At 42.0% G+C, this 25,402-nt stretch overlaps 2 protein-coding genes across 5 annotated transcripts in view; one reads left to right on the top strand and one right to left on the bottom strand.

Annotated features, from left to right (window-relative positions):
* Positions 1-2,494, bottom strand: part of LOC126378321 (neogenin) — a 49,584-nt gene extending 47,090 nt beyond the window's left edge. Inside the window, exon 1 of the mRNA XM_050026513.1 lies at positions 2,470-2,494. Coding sequence (XP_049882470.1) covers positions 2,470-2,494 — 25 coding nt within the window. The remainder of the gene's footprint in view (positions 1-2,469) is intronic.
* A 1,507-nt stretch (positions 2,495-4,001) lies between these two features.
* LOC126378460 (lactosylceramide 4-alpha-galactosyltransferase-like) lies at positions 4,002-10,525 on the top strand. 4 transcript variants are annotated; one of them, XM_050026835.1, is made up of 7 exons: positions 4,002-4,155; positions 4,474-4,724; positions 6,053-6,204; positions 6,656-6,861; positions 7,398-7,616; positions 9,789-9,913; positions 10,238-10,525. In XM_050026835.1, exons 2-7 carry the CDS (start codon positions 4,568-4,570, stop codon positions 10,492-10,494), a joined length of 1,116 nt encoding a protein of 371 aa, XP_049882792.1. In that variant the 5' UTR covers positions 4,002-4,155; positions 4,474-4,567; the 3' UTR covers positions 10,495-10,525. The 4 variants fall into 4 exon arrangements, with proteins under 4 accessions (XP_049882792.1, XP_049882794.1, XP_049882793.1 ...); XM_050026837.1 differs by having other exon boundaries at positions 4,067-4,155; positions 4,417-4,724; XM_050026836.1 differs by having other exon boundaries at positions 4,089-4,155; positions 4,458-4,724.
* The last annotated feature ends 14,877 nt before the right edge of the window (positions 10,526-25,402 follow it).

Genomic DNA, 25,402 nt, shown 5'->3' on the forward strand with positions numbered 1-25,402 from the left:
CGGCGAAACAAAAAAGGAGGGTTCTGTGTTTAACCGCTATGTATGTATGTATGTCAATCTGTTCTAAGAGTTTGGTCACCACGGCATGCGATTAAGGATATCTTATAAACATCACTACTCGGAAGAATTTCTGAGTAATGTATCTATTTTCTTAATTCATGTAGTAAGTATATGTAATTTATATTTTTATTAAATACGAAATTATTCTTTGCTTCCCTAAACTCACATATTATAACATAATCTCACGATTATATCCCAATTAGTGCAGTCAGAGGTACATCCATCGCAAGATGAACTAAGTACCCACACGTTACCTTCCCTGAAACGCCATAATTATATTATTTCTACCGAAAAACTGAATCAATACCCTTCAAAGGGTCCACAAATAATCGGTAATTGGCAACAAGGACCATACAAACACCACAATATGCCATCTGCTCATTCTCCATTATACCAACAGCACTCAAACGACCGTAAGTTGACATTAAACACTTCAATAAATAAAGGAAAAACTCCCTACCTGGTCACATCAGCTGCTGCCGATACGTCTGGGCATTATTTGTGCATCGTCTGTCCGTCCGTCTGTCCCATTGTCACGATGAATCAACAAACTGTATAGATATACAAACAGTATACCAAGTGTGACATTGTCCAACAACAGTGTATACATAGTGTAATCATCATCTCCCTAGCATTATCCCGTTTTTTCACAGGATCCACTTACCTAACCTGAAGATTAGACAGGATCGGTTTTTTACAGAAGCGACTGCCTGTCTGACCTTCCAACCCGCGAAGGGAAAACCAGCCCAATACAGGTTAGGTCACATACCTCCGAAAATGCATTTCTCGGGTATGTGGGTTTCTTCACGATGTTCCTCCGAACATGAATTCGAAAACAAATTCGACAATCATTGGTTTAGACCTACGCTGGATTCGAACCTGCGACCTCAAAGTGAGAGGCAAGCGTTCTACTAACTGGACTACCACGGCTCTACGTAGTTTAATGATTAAAAAATATAAATTATTTGTCTTTTATTGTTACGACATGACATAACAAATACTTTGTGGCACACACAGGAATTAAAAAACATATTACACGTATTATAACATTTAGTAATACAGTTTATTCTGGTGTTTATTCCCTAATAATCACAAATTGTAAAATTCAATATATATTTTTTTAATATTCTTTTTTAAATGTTATTTCTGGTAATATTTTAATAATTTTGCGATCTGATAATATACTTCCATGAGGAATTCCCAATTTCAAAATAATAACTTATTTAAAAGTCGCGAGAATAAAAATGGGTTTTAATTTTTTTAAGCCAGATTGTCGAGAGTGCATACATTGAATTAGAGTATCGAAAGCAAACTGAAAAAACTGACAAAGACATTAAAATAACAATAGAACTTAAAAATGATACAATTATATAAAACACTTAATTAATAAAACCAAGGAGGCCGTTGTAACACAGATTACGAAACCTCAAGGAACAAACGAACCTGCCACACTGCTAGTATAATTGATTCTCACTCAACATTATCCTACGACGTCTGCCATTGGCTAGTGCGGAGTGTAATGTTGCGCAGACGCATGCGGGCGGACACTTGGCTAATATCAACACGAGCTTTATTATCTAACATGTTACTGTTTATACAGGCAGCTGGCTGAAGGGCTCTTGATCTGTGGTCTGTGGCAATGGTCTCGTTTTGCACAGTTTTAGACAGATAGCTCTTTATTTTTGTTGCGGACCCAACTAATTGACCTGCTAGTTCCACCCACATGCAACAGATGACAGGCGGCCTAGAACGCGCTAACGAAGTTTGCACAGCGCGAAGCATATAATACAACTTTTAACATGTCACCGTTGGATCGTCGATGCCTAGTTACACCGGCTGGTTGGCTAGCGGGGTACCGTTCAGTACCCAGATAACAAACATCCTTTGGCGGCAGCACACCCTCGCCGCCAAATTGACAAATCTTTAACGACGAATCTCCATGGTCTAGTGGTTAGAGCATCGAGCTCACGATCTGGAAATCCGGCTTCGATTCCCGATGCGAACAAGGTCGAAATCACTTTGTAAGACTGTTCAGACAGTGTAGAGTAATCACGCGATTGTCCGAAAGTAAGGTGATCCATGCTTTCCGAAGCACGCTAAGCAGGTCCCAGCTTGGTAATAATTACTTAAGTACGAAGTATTTACATGACCCATGTCAGGGGCCTTTGGCGGCTCAATAGTAACCATGACACCAGGGTTGATAAAGCGGTCATAGATCTCACAACGCATACGAGAGAAGAGAATAAGAAAGCTAACTTAATCAATCCCGACTAGTCAGTTTTGCTGACTAGTCAAGGCACTGATTGGCCAACCAGTCGGCGTCTAGTCGGTGCATCTCTAAGTCCTATGTTATAATAAGTGAGGACACTGTAAATGTACTGATACTCTTGTAAATTATTTATTTCTTACGTCCTTCGATCGCCACACCGGCCATTATGTAGAAAACTATGCACTTCTATAATTACTTGTACCACAGAGTTCTTATTATAGAGATATGCCATAACCGGTAGAACAGAAATATGTACAAAACGAGCATATTATGTATGAGGCGACGTTCGTATTATAAAACTGTCCACGTCGTTTATTGCTTCTATCTGGGAACTTTAGGCAGCAAAATTACTATACATTGTTGTAAGTTTACGCGGTTATTATCATAATTAAAGCACATAATAACGGGTTCTTACCGCGTTTAAATGGGGATATGAGACTCCCGATATTTCGACACTGTTGCAAGTGCCATGATCACGGGATGACTGATGAGATTGGAGTGGAGTAGGTAGATCCATAATTTTCTACATCGTACATCGGACAAACAAAACGGTCTATTTCTTGCCGGATTAAAGAACATATTAGTGCCATGAAGAAAAACGACGTGCAGAAATCTGCTATAGCTGAGCACGTACTGGAGTCGGGCCCTAACCACTGGATCGAGTTTAACAATCCACAAATATTATCGACAGAACGTCATTACATCCCCAGACTCGTAAAAGAGGCTATTGAAATCAGAAAACATAAAAATTTCAACAGGGAAGACGGGTTCAAGTTGTCGAGTATGTGGAATCCAGTAGTAGGTGTTGTAAAAAGCTTGAAACGGCCTAATGTGGTGAAAAAACGTGAGGACACAGTGAGTGCGGTTTGTCGTAGTGAGATTGGTGCGAGTTCAGATGGTTCCGAACATTCCGGTATCAAAAACATAAACAAGCGGCAGAGAAAGAGGGTAGACAGATATGTCTGCCCGTAGAAAATTATGGATCTACCTACTCCACTCCAATCTCATCAGTCATCCCGTGATCATGGCACTTGCAACAGTGTCGAAATATCGGGAGTCTCATATCCCCATTTAAACGCGGTAAGAACCCGTTATTATGTGCTTTAATTAGCAAAATTACTAGATTTATATTTTACAATATTATTTTAAAGAACGTCTAGGACCCGGTACAACGTTTAAGACAACAGGCCTGAGGGTGCCCAGTTGGGCGCGAACCTCGGCTCAGGGCGTCGTCTGAGAGGAACAATATTTGAAAGAATTAATCGACCCTAGTAGATCGATAGCGATAAGCGCTGATTGAGGGAAATGGTCGACCACGACGGCGGGGTCGGTATCGGGGTCCTGAAGTGTTTGGTGTCGCGAGCTGATTGGCCGCCTCTATGGCTAGAGTAATCGGGTCATCGGGATCGTATATTACGTCTTTCGGAGGCCGATTCTTTTCAATACCGTCCCTAAGCAGGATGTATTCGGAAGCCGCAACTACCGGGGGATTTGGGTGGTGCGGAGCGGAATAGTGCATATCTGCCTTGTTTCTATGATCTGTGAATTATACATTCTTCACTTCGATGCATGATAAATTAACGTGTGTTGTACGCATGCGCGCAATATTACCGATACGACAATAATGTGGCATTCTATAAGTGCCGGTATTATCGGACATGACTATTTATGTTATGTTGTGTTCAAAGGAGTTATTTAAAAAATTGGCATTAATTATTAAAGGGTGTTATTAGCGTAATTGCATATTGGTAATGTAATTAGTTTGTTGTCAACTTCCTTCGAAGTTACTTATCTAAAAGGACGTAAAAAAAAGTTGATTTTATTAGGTATATGATATTTCCTATTTCATTAGCTATGAAAATTGTTTTCCAATACCAGTTACTTTGTACTAGGTATTTTGAAGATCGATATCTCGCATTCATTTAAGAATTCCAAATTCAAATTAGTTTCAATTTAAAGCTCAGTTAATTCATAATTAGAACCAATTGTTCATTTGTTTTACCGTCTTTTGTGTATTTTTTTGGAAGTCGCCGTTGTTTGTGTAAAAAAGGCGCGCTACTTTCTAGTATGAAATCTCAAAACTACAGGAGCTTCTCCTGGTGACAGCCCCATTTGTCCGGCCAAGTAGTTAACGCATATTTCAGGTACCAGATTTTCCGCATACGGCATTAACAACTTGGCCGGACAAATGGGGAGCGCAAGTTAAGAAAGGCATGTCAAAAATAAAAACGAAAAATAATGAACTCAAGATATCTGAAACTGCTCTCGTTGAAGAAATTCAAGAAACAAGTCTGTCTAGCTGTGCTGGTGTGTCTGCTCCTCTCCATCGCTATCCTCCACACCAGGTGGTCCCTGTTCACTGATGAAAACGTCTCCTGTCACTACACGGCGGTAGGTACGTATCATCATCACAAGCCTCAAACAGTCATGTCATGAGCAATAACATGTACCCACTTTAGAATCCTGTCGCACTATCATATTTGACATTTAATGAGACTTACGGTTTAATTTGTCAAAAAAGTAAATGTGACATGGTATCAAAGTGTTACATATTAGTCCTCGTGACGGTACATCTGTTTCAGTCGAGTCATGACTATCATTGTCGCTGTCATACATTTTTCCATACAGTCACACACAAGCCAATTCTGGAGCGGCAAAAGCCACCGACAGATGTAATGTCGTCTGCTTGGTGTCGTTTCATTTTTTTATGACGTGACTTATTGTAGATTTGCCGCAGATGGTATTAACTACTTGGCCGGACAAATGGACAGCGCTGAGTCTCACCATTATTTTTATTTTATATGTTCGAATTTTGAAATTGGACGCCGGAGTTCTTTCGTCTGATTCGAAATTTGGTCTAACAGTAATAGCCGCGCCAGCGCGCACGCAATATTTTTCGTAAGTCTACTTTCATTCATTCTCTTTACGTGTCCGATAATTTTTAGTTTAAAGTATTTGCTAATAACAAATGTTCAGGACCTCCGCGGTACAGGGTTTCCCCAGTGCGGGGTCCGCCAGTAATGTATACAGTCATGAGCAATATAATGTACCCACTTTAGGACTCTGTCGCACTAACATAGTTGACATTTAGTGAGACTTACAGTTCAATTTGTCAAAAAAGTTAATGTGACATGGTACCAAAGTGTATAGGTACATATTAATGCTCGTGACCGTACATGTTTAAGTTTTTTGATAAATAAACATATTCTATTCTATATTCTCGTCACTACATTTTCTCACCTCATTACCTAAAATTTATTTGATTATAATTAAACAGTCCTTGAGGTTGCCATGTTTTGAATGTTATTAATGCTATGTTTAAAAAATATATTCTAAAATGGTGTACGTGTACGCTACTTAGCAATAAGGCCGCCTATTGTACTAATTCTATTTTTCTTTTGTTTTGTATTTTGTTTTTTCCTGTTTGTGCAATAAAGTATTTGTTATGTTATGTTATGTGTACGAAACCTACTACTTCCCACTGCTGGGCGTCCCCTCAATTAAACGAAGGGGGTATGTGCCTTTTGTAACGAAATCATCTTACTTTTCTGGTCAATCAGCTGCTTTAGCCTGCAATGCCATTACCAAAGAAAAAACAGGCTCACAACGTGATTTTGACAATGTTCCCATCGGGAATCGAACCTGGACCTCGAGATCGTGAGCCCAAAACAAACCACTACACCACGGAAGCTGTACTCAATGCACTGTTTTTTCTTTCTATAGAAGACAGCCTGCCACTCTTCGTCGACCTCTCTTCTCCTGTCACCATCTTTCAGTTCCTCGGTTATGAGAAAGTGGACCAGAGGGAAGACAGAGACAGAAGATATATCTTCTTCCATGAGACCTCTTGTAGAGGAGACTTGACGCCAAGACAGGTGAGGTTTACTTGTATGTCATCATCTTCCTGGGGAGATACCACCAGCACACCACATACCTAACACCAGCGTTATCCCATTTTCACAGGGTCCGTTTACTTAACCTAAAGATTTGACAGGTCTGGTTTTCTACAGAAGTTCCCTGTCTGACCTTCCAACCCGCGACGGGAAAACCAGCCCAATACTGGTCACACATCTACAAAACGCATTTCTAGGGCATGTGGGTTTGACGATTCAAAGTGTAATCATGTTATAGGTAACATGATTTTTTATTCAGTAGGCTGAATAAAGATAAATTTGAATTTGATGGGGAAATGCGCCAGGAATGTGAAAAATCCCTGCATAGGTACGAGTGATAAGCTGGTAATCTGTCATAATTCCACATAATCTCTTCAGAAAGAAAAAAAAACGCAAATAATTTCTAGCTATGTTCTTCCAAATCCAATTGCAGGCATGCGCAATAGAGTCGGCGGCGCGCGCGCACCCCAACTGGACGGTCATCGTATTGTTCTCTTCCTCGGTATCTGCTCGGGCGGGGCGCGCCGGCGGGCTGCGGCGGCTGATACTACCTAACGTCAAATATGCTCGAGTGAAGCTGCCCGACTACGTCATGGGGACGCCGCTCCAGGACATAGTGCTCCAGGGGAAACTCAACAGGTAATCATAAAAGATACAAAAGCTATGACTTTGTGGTCGACGGGAATCTTGTGTCAAGATGTAATATGTTCCTCGTATCCACCTGCTCTTAGGCAGCTAAATAAACCCTGGCGTCAGGAGTACCATTGAGCCGCCAAAGGCCCCTGACATGGCTCATGCAACGACTACTTACTTACATCAGTAACTGTTGTAAGCAGTGACCGGGACCGATAGATCGGTGTGGCACGGTTCATCTTACTTTCGGACAATCGGGTGATCAGTCTACAATGTCCTAACCAAAGTGATTTTTGGGATATGTCTCCACCGGGATTCTATTATATCAATGGGATTAGACACACATCTATTGGACAACACAGACACCTTCTGGGCGAGCTCCATCTTAGGCCTCGTCAATGCCTTCGGGCAAGTTTGGGGCCAAGAGCAAACCCATCAAAAGTAAAAAAAACAACAGAGGTCGTTCCTAATCACGAGACCATCACGCTCTTTCTATCTCTCTCTTACCCCTAAAACTTCACATAGTCCCTCCCCCCCTTCAGTTCCAGCTACCCCCACAGCCACACGTCAGACGTGCTCCGCTACACCACGCTCTACAAGCACCCTGGAGTATATCTCGACCTGGACGTGGTGGTAGCCAGGAGCATCGACGAGCTGGGCGGCAGCTTCGTGGTGCGAGAGAGCGACCACGCTGTCGCGGCCGCCGTTATAGCGTTTGACGATGGAGAGGTCGGCAGGAGTGTCGCCAGGGCTGTTGCTTGGTACGTGCCTGTTACATCATCAGCAGTCACCAGTCATGACATCAATCACCTTGGTGCGAGAGTGTGTCAGCGTGGTCGCTACCACGCCGTCGCGGCCGCTGCTCTAAGGCCTCTGCCTCGAATTTTGCGGGCAGCGGGGCGGCGGCGGCGGCGGCGCGGGAGCGGCAGGATCTTATGCGTATCGTCAAATGGACCGGGTCTCGAAAACAGCGGCGCGGGAGCGGCGCGGGGGCGGGCAACGAGCGGTGCACTCCAGTCGAGCGGTGACCGTTGCGCGTCTGCATTGTAGTATAGTGTTGTACCTTTTTTTCGTGACGTAGGTATCAAAATGTCCTCGGACGTGCAAGAGCAAATTATTTCGGCAATCTTTGAGAGGAGACCCATATGGAACAGCAAAGATGTGAACCATAAAAATAGAAGAATAATTAATCGTTTATGGGAAGAAATAAAAAACGAACTGAATATTGAAGGTAGGTGAATATAAAAATTATTTATTATGTTATTTACAATGTTTATTATGGTTTACAAATTAAATAGTAGCTACAGTGCCGCGCGATCTGCCCGCTGGTTTCGAGAACAGGTATGCGTTGCCCGCCCCTCTCCCGCGCCGCCGCCGCTGCCGCTCCGCTGCCCGCAAAATTCGAGACGGAGCGTTGCAGTTGCTACAAGTAATCAGAAGAAAACTTGCACCATCCGTACCTACTATGTCTAACAACGCACGCAGCATTGGCAATCTGCTAACCTACCCTACGCAGATTGACGAATCCATTCTGCAAGATCTTCGGTCTAAGGGTGAACTGTCACATTGACATGATCTTGAGGGCAGTCTTAAAGCTGAGATTGGTTTATTAATATACCACCCTAGGTCCGAGATGCTAAATAGTGGCACACACATAACATTACATACTAAGTTCACGACTATATTCTCAATTGGGGTAGTCAGAAGTACATCCATCGCATGAAGGTAGGTAGGTAGGTTTCTTTTTGTAGACTACTTTTTACAGTATAAGTAACTATTATAGGATGTATTCAGATGTATTCATTGTCAATATTGTATTTGGGGGAGATTAAATTACCAAAACGGTGTGCTTACGTGCCCTCACTGTGCGCGGGAGTTCACTGTAAAGATAGGTACATAAGCCATCTTCGGGCGCATCAGCGTCGTGCCGACTAGGAGTCGAAGTGGTCGCCATGGCCGAAATCGGTCGGAGATCATCATTTGGGGAGACAAGATCTCCGCGCGTCATTCAGCAGGGTCCACAGAATACCAGCGTCGTGGCTCGCGCCGCGGCTTATGCTGAGTAAGGTCCTTTTATAAAGGACACCACCATGGTCGACCAGTCCATACACTCAATGTTTACTGTCTATTTATTTGTACTCTCTTGTGGAAGTTGTTTTTATTCTAAGTTATGCGTTTTGTTTTATATTTGTTGTAAAAAACCGGACCTGTCAAATGTTCAGGTTAGGTAAGTGGACCCTGTTAAAAACGGAATAATGCTAGGGTGATGATGATGATGATGTTTCATATTTGTTACTATGGTGTTCCTGTACAATAACCGTTTCTTTCTTTCTTTAATTTTCTTTCAACTCTGTTTTGTAATAAAAACAAAGTTCTAAAGTTACTTTCCCTTCAAGGGCGCACTTGCAACGTGTCGTCTTCACACGGTTTATTGAAAATCGATATCCATTAGCGTGGTGCATCGTAATTATACGTCCCGACGGAAATATTATGTAGTTTTGATGAGTATAGCACTGTGACGTCATATAACCTTACTGACCTGGTAAGTAACTAAGAAGAGAAGTAGATTGCAATTGAAGAATAATAACGGCCTCCGTGGTCCAGTGGTTGAGCGTTGTGCTCACGATCCGGTGGTCCCGGGTTCGAATCCCGGTGGGGACAAATCACAAAAATCACTTTGTGGTCCCTAGTTTGGTTAGGACATTACAGGCTGATCACTTGATTGTCCGAAAGTAAGATGATCCTTGCTTGCGGAATGCACGTTAAGTCGTTGGTCCCGGTTACTACTTACTGATGTAAGCAAGTAGTCGTTACATGAGCCAAGTCAGGGGCCTTTGGCGGCTCAATGATGGGGTTGGTAATCCACCTCACAACCCACACGATAGAAGAGTGTAAGTCTATTAAAGTTCAACACGACTTGGCATTCGTTCCAGGGAGATGAAGGAGACGTTCCGAGGTGACGAGTTCGGTCACAACGGTCCCGGGGTGATCACGAGGGTGCTGGCGCGCCGCTGCGGGACTGACGACCCCTCCGCCATGAATGCTTTCATGTGCCAGGGTAGGATATACCACATTTTGGACACATGCTGATGTGGTACACCGGCTTGCTCGTCAAACGAGTAGCACCGGTTCAAACCAGGTTCGGTTACAGTTTTCAGTAAGACAGTTGGCTCGTCCGTTATAGACGGCAATACAGCTCACCAAGTTGGTCTATCAGGAAGCTCAGTGAGGTCTGGGTACTTAGTTCATCTTACGATGGATGTACCTTTGACTACCCCATTAGGGATTGCGGGCAAACATACCTGCTCTGCCTATCATCATTTTTGTATAACAACTTTGTAACTAGACTCCAAAGATATAGAAATATCTTCATCTGTTCCAGGCCTGAAGGTGTACGGCCCGGAGCTGGCGTACCCGATACCCTGGCACGAAGCGTACAAGTACTTCTCGGACGCTGGGTCGCAGCCAGTCTTGGCCGACAGTAGCCACTCGCAGCCACTCCTGCCCGCGCGGCTGTTCCACGTGTGGGGCCGTTTCAGCAGCCACTACTCCGCGCACGCAGGCAGCCTCTACCACCACCTCACCAGAAAATACTGCCCCACCATCTACGCAGCATTCCCTCAAGAGTTCGGACGATAGAGACAAGAACTGAATATTTTCTACTAAGGTTGTGGCGTATAAGTTGAACAATGACATTGAATATGAAGAAAAGGTTTATAAAATTGGTAGAATTTAGTTGTTGGTTATATTAAGCGGGACAGATATTGGCCCCGATTCCTGCAGACACCGCCTAATTTTATTTTAAATTATATCAGTCATTTTCATATCCGTCGAAAAGGAAAGGGACGGATGATTCACAGCTCTAAATTTTAGGAAGAATGAGTAAATGAATGAATAACCCGGGCGAATCAAAAGGTACGTCGCTGGTATGCAATCCGTTTGACGTGCTGTCTACTTAACTGTGTCGGGTTATTGACGGATGTAAAATTTTTAGACGGTTGGTTTAGATTTGTGCTTAAAATTGACGTGTGTTCCATAAATTTTATGCTTGTCGATTACCCGTCCCTTTCCTTTTCGGCGGATAAGAAAATGACAGATATAACTTAAAATAAAATTAGATGGTATTTACAGGAATTAGCACCAATAAAAAGTCGTATTAATTTTTAAATATCTTTGACATTGCCACTTGACATCGTAAATGAACTAGTGGTTCACAAAATGTTCGCTAGATGACGCTGACCGTGATATGCGCAGTGACAATTGCGTCGTTTACTAGGTTCAAAATAAATTATGAAATTTTGATTAATAAATAAAGACAAATCTAAAATTACTGAAAAACATTTTCTTTCTTCTATTCAACTTATTTATGAATTTTAATCGAGAAAAACTTGATAATAAGTCCGACATTTTATCACGTTTTTCTATGACGTCACAGTGTGTCATTCAAATTCCATAGTAATTTCGGGTTTTGACGTTTATAAAAAAGTAACTGATTTGACTAGGGTTTCAATCAAAGAGCGGTATGAGGGGCAGCTCGTAACCATGACAACCAGAGAGAATCGACGACCGCGATTCCCGATGGAGACATTGTTGAAATCACTTTGTGAGACTGTCCTTTGTTTGGTAAGGACTTTTCAGACTTGAATCACCTGATTGTCCGATATAGATAATTCCGTGCTTCGGAGGACACGTTAAGCCGTTGGTCCTGGCCATTAGCCGTAAAAACACCACCAACCCGCAGTGGAGCAGCGTGGTGGACGCTCCATACCCTCTCCGGTTGATTGAGGGGAGGCCTGTGCCCAGCAGTGGGACGTATATAGGCAGTTTATGTTATGTTATGTCTCGTATTATACGTAACTTAGTCTTCTCGCAATTTTCCCATACAGTCCACTATCTGTCTATCTCGTTCGCACGCACGAGGAAAGGCGGCGTACCTAAGGTTTGATAAAATATCCCATATGTATTAATGCATTACTCAGTAAAGTGTATTGGAGTCGTTTAGTAAGAGCTCTCACGGGTGAGGTCGTATCGTATAGTATTCACACGACGCTTGATTTCTTTGAAAGCCTGTTAGGGCGCGGGCGCTGTAGTTTTACTCTAGCCATAGAGGCAGCCAATCAGCTCGCGACACCAAACACTTCAGGACCCCGGTGAGAGCCTTCAACGCTCCCCATTTGTCCGGCCAAGTAGTAAGTCACGTCAAAAAAAAAGAAGGGCGCTGTAGTGCAGGGCTATAGAAGATATACAGGGTGTTAGTGACATCGCACCGAATACTGAGGGGGATATTGTTTTTTTTTTTTTATTAAGTTGTGATAACAGAGTTTCGAACAAAATTATCAAATACTGTGTCTCATAAACCGGAGTAGGTTTTTCTGTACACCGCAGGTCGTCTTTTCACTGGCAAGCACTACTTAAAACAAGCGCGTACAAGCGTACAAGTAACAAGTTTTTTTTTAAAAGAACGTCTAAGGCCCTGTGCCGAGGTTTTTCTTGCGGCTTCTTTTCCCCGGCTATACAGGTTGTGAGAAGCTGCAGTAGTTTTAGGCGGATGAGACGTTCGTTATGTAGAAAATGACCTACCTACTGAATAAAAATATTTTTGATTTTTTTTAATATCTCTAAGTATCATCGAATACGCTCACTCACTCAATTCAGACCATGATTCTGAGTTAATATCAAGTGGAATTTTATATCGCAAAAGTCATAACTAATAGAGCCACGCTCTTATCGGTGTAGAGCCGTGGTAGCCTAGTTGGTAGAACGCTTGCCTCTCACTTTGAGGTCGCAGGTTCAAATCCAGCACAGGCCTAAACCAAAGTCGCATTTGTTTTCGAATTCATGTTTGGATCATAAATTATTATCACCTGAAGGAAAACATCGCGAGGAAACCCACATTCCCAAAAAATGCATTTTCGGAGGTATGTGACCTAATCTGTATTGGGCTGGTTTTCCCTTCGCGGGTTAGGTCAGACAGGCAGTCGCTTCTGTAAAAAACCGGACCTGTCAAATCTTCAGGTTAGGTAAGCGGACCCCGTGAAAAACGGGATAACGGAATTAGTCGCAAAAATATAGAACTGAAAATAATTAAAAAAGAACACGAATTTGCCGTCGGAAAATTCCACTTGACATTAACTCTTTAATCATGAGCTGAATCATCCCCCTCAGTATACGGCACGGTGCCACTAACACCGTGTAGGCCATGAAGAAAATGTCGCGGATTCAAATGGAAGCAATTGGCAAGTTACGGGATATGAGCTGATCTCCATGAGGTTCACCATCTACTGGGGACTTCGTATCAACAGTGGCTGCAAGTTGTTCTTGATTATTAATGGCTCTGCCCACCCCATTAGGGATTACGGGCGTGAGTTTATGTATGTGTAATTGTGTATGTAAGTGGTATGTTCGGGAATCGACGGAAAAACAAACGACGTGCACTCAGTTCAAAGGTTAATTTATTACTGACCAATAGAGGGCGCCCGCGAGCGCATGCGCGCCGCGGCGCTTGCACACATGTACATTACACACAGCTTATACCTAACTCTGCATACATATCAGTAAGTCATTAACATACCATAGCATCACGCTTGTATCCCCTAAGGGGTAGGCAGAGGTGAATAGTATACACACTCCTCACCAGCTATGTCTAAGTCCCACGTAATAGGCGGCGAGTCTACTGCCATTAACCAGGTACAATTAAAAAAAAAAAAATTCAAAAATATTTATTTTTCAAAATTGGCTTACAAAGTTAGCGCTTTTTGAACGTCAAACATAATTAAATTACATATTATGTAACTAGCTGTAAAAACTACTACCACATCGGAATCTGTAACGCTGAGGGAAAGACGTGGCCAGAAAACCTCCCAGCACAGGGCCCTAGTCCTACTGTTTCATGTTTTCCTTTCTTTTCTTTTAATCCAGTTTGTATTACATAATTTATAGACTTAAATACAATGGTATTCCAATTACAGTCGGTGGAAGGAAAGTGAAAAATAAAGAGTTTATGTGACTTTATCTCAGAAACAGTGTTTTATATACGCAGCACCCGATCACGAGTTGACGCGAAAGCCAGCCATCGCTCCCTTCGCACATTTTTGAGGGAAAGGTGCGACCCGACTTCCGGACGCCACCGCGTACACGAACATTTCGAGGCAACAAATCTTGGAAACCACGCAATATGAATTACCTATGATCCAAATATGGTTTAGTCTGAGCCGGGATTCAAACCTGTGACACTACGATCGCCAAACTTTAACCAATTAATCACCCGATCAAAACTTGCACCACATACGCCAGCAATGAGGCACACCCGATGACTCAGCAGAGGTCCGCAATTAGGTCAATTAGCGCCCGCCGACACTGAGGACCGACCCCACACGATTACATCAGTGGAACATGGAACGTATTGTTATTTGGTCTGTGAGGCTTTTAACTGGACTGAGGAATGGAATAAATTAAAAAATAAACCCATGAACACACCCCGGATACGCCATAGAACATTAGAATAGTATAGAAATAGTTTATTATATTGGGGTCTTGGGAGAGGTCTTGGGGGAGGCCTATGCCCAGCAGTGGGCGTCGTACGGCTGATGATGATGATGATGAGTTTATTATAAAAGGGCGCCACACACACAAAAAAAAAAACATAACATCTTATCCAATTTCCACTAAACAATTACAAAAAAAAGCAAAACGGATGTTTGTCGAAATGATCATAAGGTGGACGTCCAGTGATAAAATTAAATAAAAAAATTAAAAAAAACCCCGACCAAAAAAGAGTACTCAATTATTATGACAAAAGGTTAAAAATGCTAAACCCTATAAAAAGCAAAAAATAACTTATCCCACTTATGCTTGAAAGCAGACTGAGCGTGTAACATTCCTATCACACTTAACAAACGACCTGATGACCTTGAAGATCTGAACCGATTTCCACCAAACATAGCTAAGAACACTCTCGACTGTTATACCTTTCAAACAAAAAAAAAACCGCATTAAAATCGGATCAGCCGTTTGGGAGCTACGATGCCACAGACTGACATACACATTTACACATACACACAGACACGTCAAACTTATAACACCCCGTCGTTTTTGCGGCGGGGTTTAAAAAGGGCCACACTCAGCACAAGTCGCGGCGTGAACCACGACGCTGATGTTATGTGAACCCTGTTGACCAATCTCATTGTTACCTTTCGCCGCCTGATGCATAAGTGCGAGTGAGGCACAGTCCATGCGCTCAGGACCCCGATACCAACCTCGCCGGCGAGGTCGACGATTTCCCTCAATCACAAGGGTCGATTAATTTTTCCTCTCAGACGACGCCCTGAGCCGAGGTTCGCGCGCAACTGGGCACCCTCAGGCCTGTTGTCTTAAACGTCGTACCGGGTGAGAGCCTTCAGCGTTCCCCATTTGTCCGGCCAAGTAGTGAATGCCACCTGCGGCAAATCTACAATAAGACACGTCAAATTTACATTCGGAAATACAGAAGACGACAGAGAATTCCCCTCCCTAGCAGTGCGCATAAAAAACCGCAGATGTAACACTATATTCTTGTCGTCAATCTGTATTGATGGCTGGCAGACGGCTGTAAAACTACAAAGTATTTTATCTTCCTCTGCGATTGATGGGATGTGCCCAGTAGTGGTATAGAAGCTATTAATGTTTATATACACCGTTAACTACTCGTCTTGTGTACCAAAAAGTTTCCAGCGAAGAGTCCCAATCTGGGCGCCAGTTTTATTTATATTATGGATTTTGTTAAACATAACATAACAAAACCTTTTTTCTTTTTTTTTTTGCAATAGTTTTTTTTTATAATTGTAAATTTTTCTCATGTCAAGATATCGATTACAAAAAGGTATAAGAATGTTATTTTTATTTTCATTATCTTATATAAAGAGGAGGGGAGGAAATCCCCCCCCCCACCCTTATTTAATCCTACATTAACGCCATATTCCAAACTGGGCTAGCTATTAATCGCAAGAATAAATTGAGTGGGAAAAAAGTGCATTCCCGAGAAAAGCTTTTTCTGTGTATAGGGCTGGTTTTCCCTTCGCGGAAGGACAGACAGGCAGTCGCTTCTGTAAAAGACCGGACCTGATAAATCTTCAGGTTAGGTTAAGTTAAGCGATGATGATGATGACCCATAAACAAAGACAGTCGCGTCGTATAGCCACTGGTTATAAAGACACCCGCCGTACCGAAATCGACGTCCGGCGACTCGGTGGCAATGCAAGACAAGGGTTTGGCCTAATAACGATTTTAAATGAGAGATATTGAAAACTGAAGACACGGTTTTGGCCTATTTTGACAGTTAATTTCGAATATAAAATAACTAAATTCAAGGCTGTATGGTCCTCAGATCTTTGCCTGCCTTAAATAAGACGAATTCAACAACAACAATATAATTCGACTAAACTTGTCGATAGTGGCAATAGGCACACAATAGCGTGACAAGACACAAGGCTGACATGTCGGCAGACTTGTCACTTACAATGCAAATGTGTTGGAGTTCAATAATATTGACAGTTAGATCCGTGCGTGGGTGAAGAGCCTTCGATATAACGGCTGTGAATTATGACGCCATAGACTGGCTGAGCGCGTGACGTGACTTATTCTAACACATGTAACCTCACGACTATATCCCAATTGGGGTAGTCAGAGGTACCTCCATCGCAAGATGAACTAAGTACCCACGTCTCACTAAGCTTTCTGTTAGACCAACGTGATAGATGAGCCGTATCGCCGTATATAATGGTCGAGCCAACTGTGTTAGTGCCTAAAAACATAACACAAATAGGCTATATACGTCCCGGGTTGGTGGAGGCGTTAAGGCTAGCTAGCCGAGACTGACGGTGAAAAAGAAGAACAAAATTACAGTAAATTTTTCGTCGGAAAAATGTCGGATATATCCCGGCGACCTACTCCGCCATTTGCAATCATGGCGGCGGTTCGACAGGTGTTTTGTTACCAGTAAGTAGTGTTGCCAGATGATTAAAAGGGTGTCCCGATTTTCTGAAGCGAGAACTTTAGTCTTTTATAATTAACATAAAATCAAGCCTGTATTCGATCGTGCCTGTGCTTCAGGCAGTGTTCGTGAATTCAAAATTCAAATGTGTTTTTGGCTAACCTTTCTCAAAGGAATTAAAATGTAAGGTCCAATAAAACTCAAAATAATGGTCACAGACGTTCGGTGCTACCGATCTATTTTGACGCATCACAACCGCAATGGATTTGTAGTATCATTTTCTTTTTCAAATTCCGAAGCCCATATCCCGCTCTGTTACCACAGCGTCCACATTTGCAATCAAAACTGGCATTTATGCCGGGACTCCACCAAAGCGGCGATGTGGGCTGCGCTCGACCGAAGCTGTGCGGAAATGCGTATTAAAAATTTTGACATAGTAAATTAATGGGAATAGCGAAGTCTTACTATTCAGTAAGTCTATAGGTAAGAAAATTCCCAGTAGTTCAACTGTCATAGTATAAACATTTTAACTTTCGCAGTACCCACGCATCAAAATTATTTTTATTAAGTAATCCAAACAATTATCAATTTTATTATAATAATACAATCTGTCACATAATCAGAAACATACGTAACTTACGCGTTTTTATTAAGTATATTTCTTTCTTTCTACTTTCTTAATTTGACACGATTTTATTGAATGTATACCGGGTGTTAGTGACATCGTAACGAATACTGAAAGGGATGATTCAGACCATGATTCTGAGTTAATATCTAGTGGAATTTTCCGTCGCAAAATTCATGAAATTTTGAGTTTTGTTTTTAATTATTTTCAATTCCATATTGTGCTTTTAGCTGCATAGAACCCAAATTTCAATAAAAAAAACAATAATGACAAATTATCGAAAATTTTCGATGTAATGGAGACAACAGCTGCTCGAACGGGTCAACGGCCACACGCACCGCGCCGCGCGCCCCGCTCCGCACGCCCCGCTCCGCGCGCCCCGCGCCGCACGCCGGCGGCGCGGCGGCGGCGCGGCCTACAAAGTAGGCACTACGAACCGATCCTATTTCTTTCTCTGTCTATCGTAAATTATAAATTTATTTTATTCTTATTCTTAAATGGACGGATAATCAACAGGCATAAAATTTATGGAATACACGTCAATTTTAAGCAGAAATCTAAAACAACCGACAGAATTAATTTACCAGCGAGATACCTTTTTGATTCGACCGGGTTATTCATTCATTTACTCATAGGAATCAGGGCCATTATCTACCTAAAACAGTTGAAACAGTAAATAATTGTATTCTTTGTTGTCATTAGAATAACTAACAACCAACTAACACAACCACCACAGATTAGGTAATTAGTTACCTACTATGTCAACCATCCACCAACTTAGTATGTAAGTACCTACGCAAAACCTCGCTACACAAAAATCGAGCGAGATCGCGTCTAGAATTGGGCGGACACTCCGCCAGAGTGTTGCCTATCGATATTCTATCGATACCTAGTTAAAAAAAAAACAATAGTAGGTACCTATCGATAGATCTTTTAGATCAATACCCATTATTGTTACAAAGCAAGACCTATCGGTACTATCGCTAGTATCGATCTAAATGTACTATCACTACTTTCGATAGTTTAGTTTAGACAATTTTCAAGTTCAACAATTGATAATCTACCTATCGATAGTTCGGCAACTCGGCCGCGTAGGCAATGTCGGCATGTTCAAAGAAAAAAATTGTCCGAGTGGAGTGATCTTATTTTTCTTGTTACATGTTGGTACCGTACCGAGGTACTAAGTACTAAGTTATTCGTAGTTTTAAATCTCATTGTTAAATCATCAGTAAAGAACTAATTAAACCTATCCTGTTCTGTGTACAATATTCATGTAACGGCTACGTGCTTACATAAGTACCTAGTAGACGGGAGCAACGACTTAACGTACCTTCCGAAGCACGGATCATTTTACTTTCGGACAATCAGGTGATCAGCCTGTAACGTCCCAACCAAAGGCCTTATAAACAGATTTTTGTGATATGTCCCCACCGGAATACGAACCCGGACCCTCCGCATCCCATCGCTCAACCACTGGACCACATAGGCCAAGAAGGTTCTAAGACATAATTAAAGGATCCTGGGACGCAAGACCTCCGAGTTAGGGCTTGTTTGATCTGTCTTGATGGATACTCGGACGTGAATAGCCTCACGGATCAAGGGCAACGCGCGCCAATAAAGTAGGCATTACGAACAGATAATAGGTATTTCTTTGAGTTGATAGGTATCAAGTGAAGTTTCCTGTCGCCAAATTCATAAAAAAAATAGATTTTTTCAGTCCCATATTGTGTTTTAAGCTGCATAGAACGCACATTTAAAATAAACAAATAAAAATTACTAATTATTAAATTTTATCAATGTCATCAATAATAATAATAACGTATCTACAACTTCAGCTATGCGCAGGTGAATAGCCGGCGCACGGGTCAAGGGCAACGCTCGCCAATAAAGTAGGCATACGAACAGATACTATTTCTTTCTCTGTCACTTGCACCATAAACATACTTCTCTCTCTCTCTCTAGTCGTCGGCTCGACTCGGCCGCGGCCGGTGCGTCGTCGGCGCCCTTAGTCGGCGCCTTTGATGCTTTGCGCTAACGCCACCGCCGCGCGCTTCCGCTCAGTCGAATACTAAGCTTGACCCGAATCGCGTGATGTTTTTCGAGGATATTTTTTTCGTGTTTGTGAGTGTTTGTTTCATTCTGTAAATGAGTAGTGTCGACTATGATGATAGATCATAGACCATTTACTGCGCAAAAGTATGGAAGATTGTTGATGTTTATTAAAGAGCAAGGTGTTGTGTTTGTGAGTGCGTGTGATACCTACCTACCGCGGAGGAAACGCGATGTTGCATACCTACGTGACGTGACATGTTCTAGGGTACCTACCTAGGTACTTCATCCGAAGGAATAACAAATAAGGTAAGGCAAGAGTAGGGTTTTTATTGTTAATAAGTTAGGAACGTTTTAATAACTGGTAGGTAGGTACCGTGCGTGAAAAATCGTGGCAGTAGGTGTTCTACTTCAACAAACAACATTTTTAAACGTTGAACCACTACTAAGCATCTAAATACAAGAGAATGAAAACTCCTACCTAGATATCAACATCGTATCTCACACGCGTAACGTAGCCGCGCGTAAGTTTAGCGTCTGTGTGGCGCGTTGTTCGACTTACATTGCGGCACAGTAAAAATTGAAAATCTTAATTAAACATTTGCGACAAGAAAAACACCCACCATCGTTTTTAGTACAATAAAATAGGCGTTCCATTTTTTTTTTCGTTACGATGTCACTAACACCCTGTATACCGCTGTGTACGAATGTATAGCTAAACTTGCGCCAAGTTTTCGCTGCATTTTTGTATCAAGCGCTGTATCTACGATGTGTCAATAACTCAATTCTATTGGTTGTTTAAAAAACATCTCCACTCTGGTGGAGTCCAGGCCTTAGCCACAGGCCTCGCATTCATCCTTTGTGATTGTGAGCCAGTGACTTAGCGACACAGATACCGGCATCGCTTTGTTTGCGAAACCTGGATTGTTCGTGTCTTCATTATTTGTGGGATTGCTGGCCTCGAAGCTCTCTTTTGACTTGCGATATTAGTGTTCGTTTGCGAATATAATTGAGATGAGACGTTCTTGAACAAAGCTTAAACATCACACTAGGTATAATAATCCACAAAAACATTACATAAACAGCCTATATTATTTATTTATATTTCACGACATTAAGCGCCAATGCGCCGTGAAACTTTCATAATACTCGTAATATAATTAGACATAAAAAACTTAAGTATAAATAAGACAACTTAACTGTAAACAATATAAAAACAGATTTTTATAGATAGATAGACACAGACACACACACAGATACAGATATGCAAACAGATAGACAGATATTATTTTTTTATATTTTATACAGATTTTTACATAGATTTTTATCTAAGGACGTCCACCACCACCTTATGATCATTCTAATGAACATCCTCCTATGCTTTTTGTAATTGTTTTGTGAAAAAAATTAAGTGATGGTATTGTCTTGTCTTTGTGTGTGGCGTCCTTTTATAATAAAAAAATTCTATTCTATTTATTCTATTCTAATTATCACCCATCATTAATCATCTCGCAGAACTTTAGATACATACGTCCACTCACTCACAAACAGACCACACTCTGGTGCTGATGCAAGGAGTCAGTCAAGCATGTGCACGGCACGGAGGATTGGTGAGTACCTAATATGTACGTCCCACTTTTGGGCACAGGCCTCCCCCCAATCAACCGGTGGGGGTATGGAGCATATTCCACCACGCTGCCCCACTGCGGGTCGGTGGAGCTGTTTTACGGCTAATATCCGGGACCAACTGCTTAACATGCCCTCCGAAGCACGGAACTATCTTACTCCACACAATCACAAGATCCAAACCTGCAATGTCCTTACTAAACAAATGATAGTCTCACAAAGTGATTTCGACAATGTCCCCATCGGGATTTGAACCTGAACCTCCAGATCGTGAGCCAAACGCTCTAACCACTAGACCACAGAGGCTGTTTGTATGTATAATTTTTTTTCGACCCAAGAGATATAAATAACCCGGAGAATGCAAATGCCAGGTTTTTGTACCTTAATTCTTCTATCGTGTGGGTTGTGAGGTGGATGACCAACCCCATCAACCCTGGTGTCAGGGTTATTATTGAGCCGCCATAGGCCCCTGACATGACTTATGTAACGACTACTAACTTACATCAGTAAGTAATAACAGGGATCAACGGCTTAACGTGCCTTCCGAAGCACGGATCATTTTACTTTTGGACAATCAGGTGATCAGCCTGTAATGTCCTAACCGAACTAGGGATCACAAAGTGATTTTTGTGATTTGTCCCCACCGGGATTCGAACTCGAGACCTCCGGATCGTGAGCACAACGCTCAACCACTGGGCCACGGAGGCTGTTAAGGCAAATAAGTAACCGGAGAATGCAAATGTCAGGTTTTTGTACCTTAATAATGAAACGCTAATGAACAATGACATTTCTCAACTTAGAGCGGTTGTCTCCGCACCAGCAATTAGTTACAAAGCGACATTATTGTTCGTAAAAAGTTCATAAAGAGAACGTCTAGACAGTCCTCGATTGGTTCTTTTTTAAGGATATTATGTTGTAATGTTGGCAGTATTGTGAATACTCCTCAAAGAAGAACTTTCCAGGCTACGCTCACCAAAAGATCTTCTTATCGTGTGGGTTGTGAGGTGGAATACCAGCCTCATCAACTCTAGTGTCAGGGTTATGATTGAGCCGCCAAAGGCCCTGACATGGCTCATGTAACGATTACTCACTTACATCAGTAAATAGTAACCGAGACCAACGGCTTAACGCGGCTTCCGAAGCACGGATCATCTTACTTTCGGACAATCAGGAGATCAGCCTGTAATGTCCTAACCAAACTAAGGATTACAAAGTGATTTTCGTGATATGTCCCCACCGGGATAGTAGGACCAAAAGATAACAATAAATAATAAGTCACTCCAATGTGATGTACCAGAGATCACTGGTTAAGTCTTAAAATATCTTTTCTTAAAGCTTAAGGCTCGACCACACTCATATGTACAGCAATATTCTATGATTAAATATACATACATCCGGCGGCCGTGGATGTCACCCCCTCTGGATCTTACTTTAGTCTTAATGAAGGACTTTCTTTAAAAACAATATAGATGGCTTTTTTCTTCTTCTTCTTTTTGATAAATGATAAATGATGAGCAAGAGAAGTGTGTCAGGATCGAAGCAAATGGAATTCTATAGTCTCTGCTTACCCCCGTGGGAAATAGGCGTGAGTTTATGTATGTATGTATGTATATCCTTCTAATTTCATGGATAACAGACATATGCATCTTTTATCTTTGTTTTTGGGTATAAATGATGACCCTTTTTATTACACCCAGGTACAATTACATCATCCACCCATTATTATTCTGGTCAAAATAAAGAGAAGCAATATACATAGGTAGCAACATAATTCTGTACATAATGTGATCCAAATATCAAGCATCAATTATTTTTATATATGCTTCTGCCATTACATTGTATTTTTGCATAGTTATGTACTCGAGTAATGAGAAAATAGGAAATTATCAAGTTAAATCTGTACAGTGCATCTAGGATGCTAGCAGAAGCTGGAGTCGATAGCTTCTCCGCTATAATTAAAAAGCGCATCGCATCCCAGATCCATCGGGTGAGGAGCAGCTCCAACAGCCTCCTGCAGACTGTCGCGGCAAGGCTGGACGTGGACAGTGCTATTATGCAGCACTGGACCCGCGTCCAACTTGCCAAAGACACTAAATTATTTAATTGATCATTTTATTTCAGGCATGTAACCAATTTTTACATTAGCAATTATAAAATTAAAATTATTTTTATTGATTAATTAATTGTTTGCGTCCTCTAACATGATGGACTAATGTTATGGGCGATAGGCTGATCCCTTATCACCATAAGGTTCATCATATCCAGTTTACGACATCGTATCAACAGTGGCTGCAAGTTGTCTTTGATTACTTGTGGCTCTGCCCACCCCATTTGGGATTACGGGCGTGAGTTTATGTATGTATGTAATTAATTGTAATCTTTACTAACATAGATATAAGATTTTTGTTACTAACAATTTAATTGTAATCTTTACTAACATAGATATAAGATTTTTGTTACTAACAATTTAATTGTAATCTTTACTAACACAGATATAAGATTTTTGTTACTAACAATTTCTAAAATTTGGGAAAACATCCGAAATAAATGTTTTTTTTTGTACAGCGCCATCTGTATTATTTTTTAAGGAACATAGTCTGAAAAATCCCTCATTATAAACTTTACTCGTAAACAAGTTTTTCTATATTATAACTTTGGCGGCGGACTTCTACAACAGTTCTTACTTTGATGAGATAAGTTGGTAAATAATGCGTTTAGTTACGGTTCAAGGAGTCTAGATGGTCAGGTCAGGTCGTCACCCAGCCTGGCTAGATATGATGGATAAATACCTACTTTTTTAAATAACCTGAAGATCTGACAGGTCCGGTGTTTTACAGAAACGACTGCCTGTCTGACCTTCCAACCTGCGAAGGGAAAACCAGCCCAATGCAGGTTAGGTCACATACCTCCGAAAATGCATTTCTCGGGAATGTCGGTTTCCTCATGATCTTTTCCTTCACCGCTGAGCACGTGAGTATTTATGATCGAAACATGAATTCTAAAACAAATTCGACAATCACTGATTTAGGCCTGTGCTGGATTCGAACCTGCGACCTCAAAGTGAGAGGCAAGCGGGCTACCACGCCTCCCACCTCACACCCAGCCGTAATTAAAACATTTACATCTTTTTTTGACGTGTCTTGTTGTAAATTTGCCGCATACGACATTAACTACATGACCGGACCAATGGTGAGCGTTGAGGGCTCTCCTCCAACACCGTTTTTTTTTGTGACTTATTGTAGATTTGCCGCAGGTGGCATTAACTACTTGGCCGGACAAATAGGGAGCGCTGAAGCCTCTCACCCGGTACAACGTTTAAGACAACAGGCCTGAGGGTGCCCAATCCTCCAATACCCTACATAACAAGCTAGTACAATTTACAACTATAGTCTCCATGTCTGTCCAAGCAGCACCCTCGTAACAAATGGTCGTTACTCCATCCCGACCTATTTGCTCTCCCGGCTGAGCCCGCCGCCGCCATTTGTCACCACGTGGCCGGACAAATGTGGTTTAAGTGTGTACCCGACACATACGCTGTTGTAACCAACGTGAAGACATATAGTTCTGTGCTGGATTAGTGAAGTAAAACATCTTTTGTTTTCCGCTGCTTTCACTTATCACGTTGGTCTGACAGAAATGTCGATGTTTTATTTCGACTTGACTTATTGTAGCTTTGCCGCAGATGGTATTAACTACTTGGCCGGACAAATGGGGAGCGCTGAAGGCTCTCACCCGGCACAACGTTTAAGACAACAGGCCTGAGGGTGCCCAGTTGAGCGCGAACCTCGGCTCAGGGCGTCATCTGAGAAGAAAAATATTTGAATTAATCGACTCTAGCGGGTCGATAGCGATAAGCGCTGATTAAGGGGAAATCGTCGACCGCCACGCCGGCGGGGTCGGTATCGGGGATTAAATTTCGGTGAGGCGTGGGTACTTAGTTCATGTTCTGACTACTCCAATATAGTCATAAACCTTAGTTTACGTTGTGAATCCTCGCTGTGAATAATGTGAAAGCGTCGTTTGAAATCGCCACGTTTCAACATGTGTCTGGTCGCTCCAGAAGTCGTTGGAAGCGATCGGAAGCGACGCCGGATATTGCCGCCGGTCCACTGACCCACATCCTCCGCTGGTGTATGATGATGGCTCTTTGATTACCTCCTGGCTTCCTTCCGAAGCTATTTCTGTTTCACTGAAACGTTTTATGCTTATACTGAACGGGAACGCAGGTTTGACTATTAACGGACTTACACCAAGGAGATGCATTTTTTAGTAACACAGTC

This window comes from Pectinophora gossypiella, chromosome 26 (assembly GCF_024362695.1).
Source record: "Pectinophora gossypiella chromosome 26, ilPecGoss1.1, whole genome shotgun sequence".
NCBI lineage: Eukaryota > Metazoa > Arthropoda > Insecta > Lepidoptera > Gelechiidae > Pectinophora > Pectinophora gossypiella.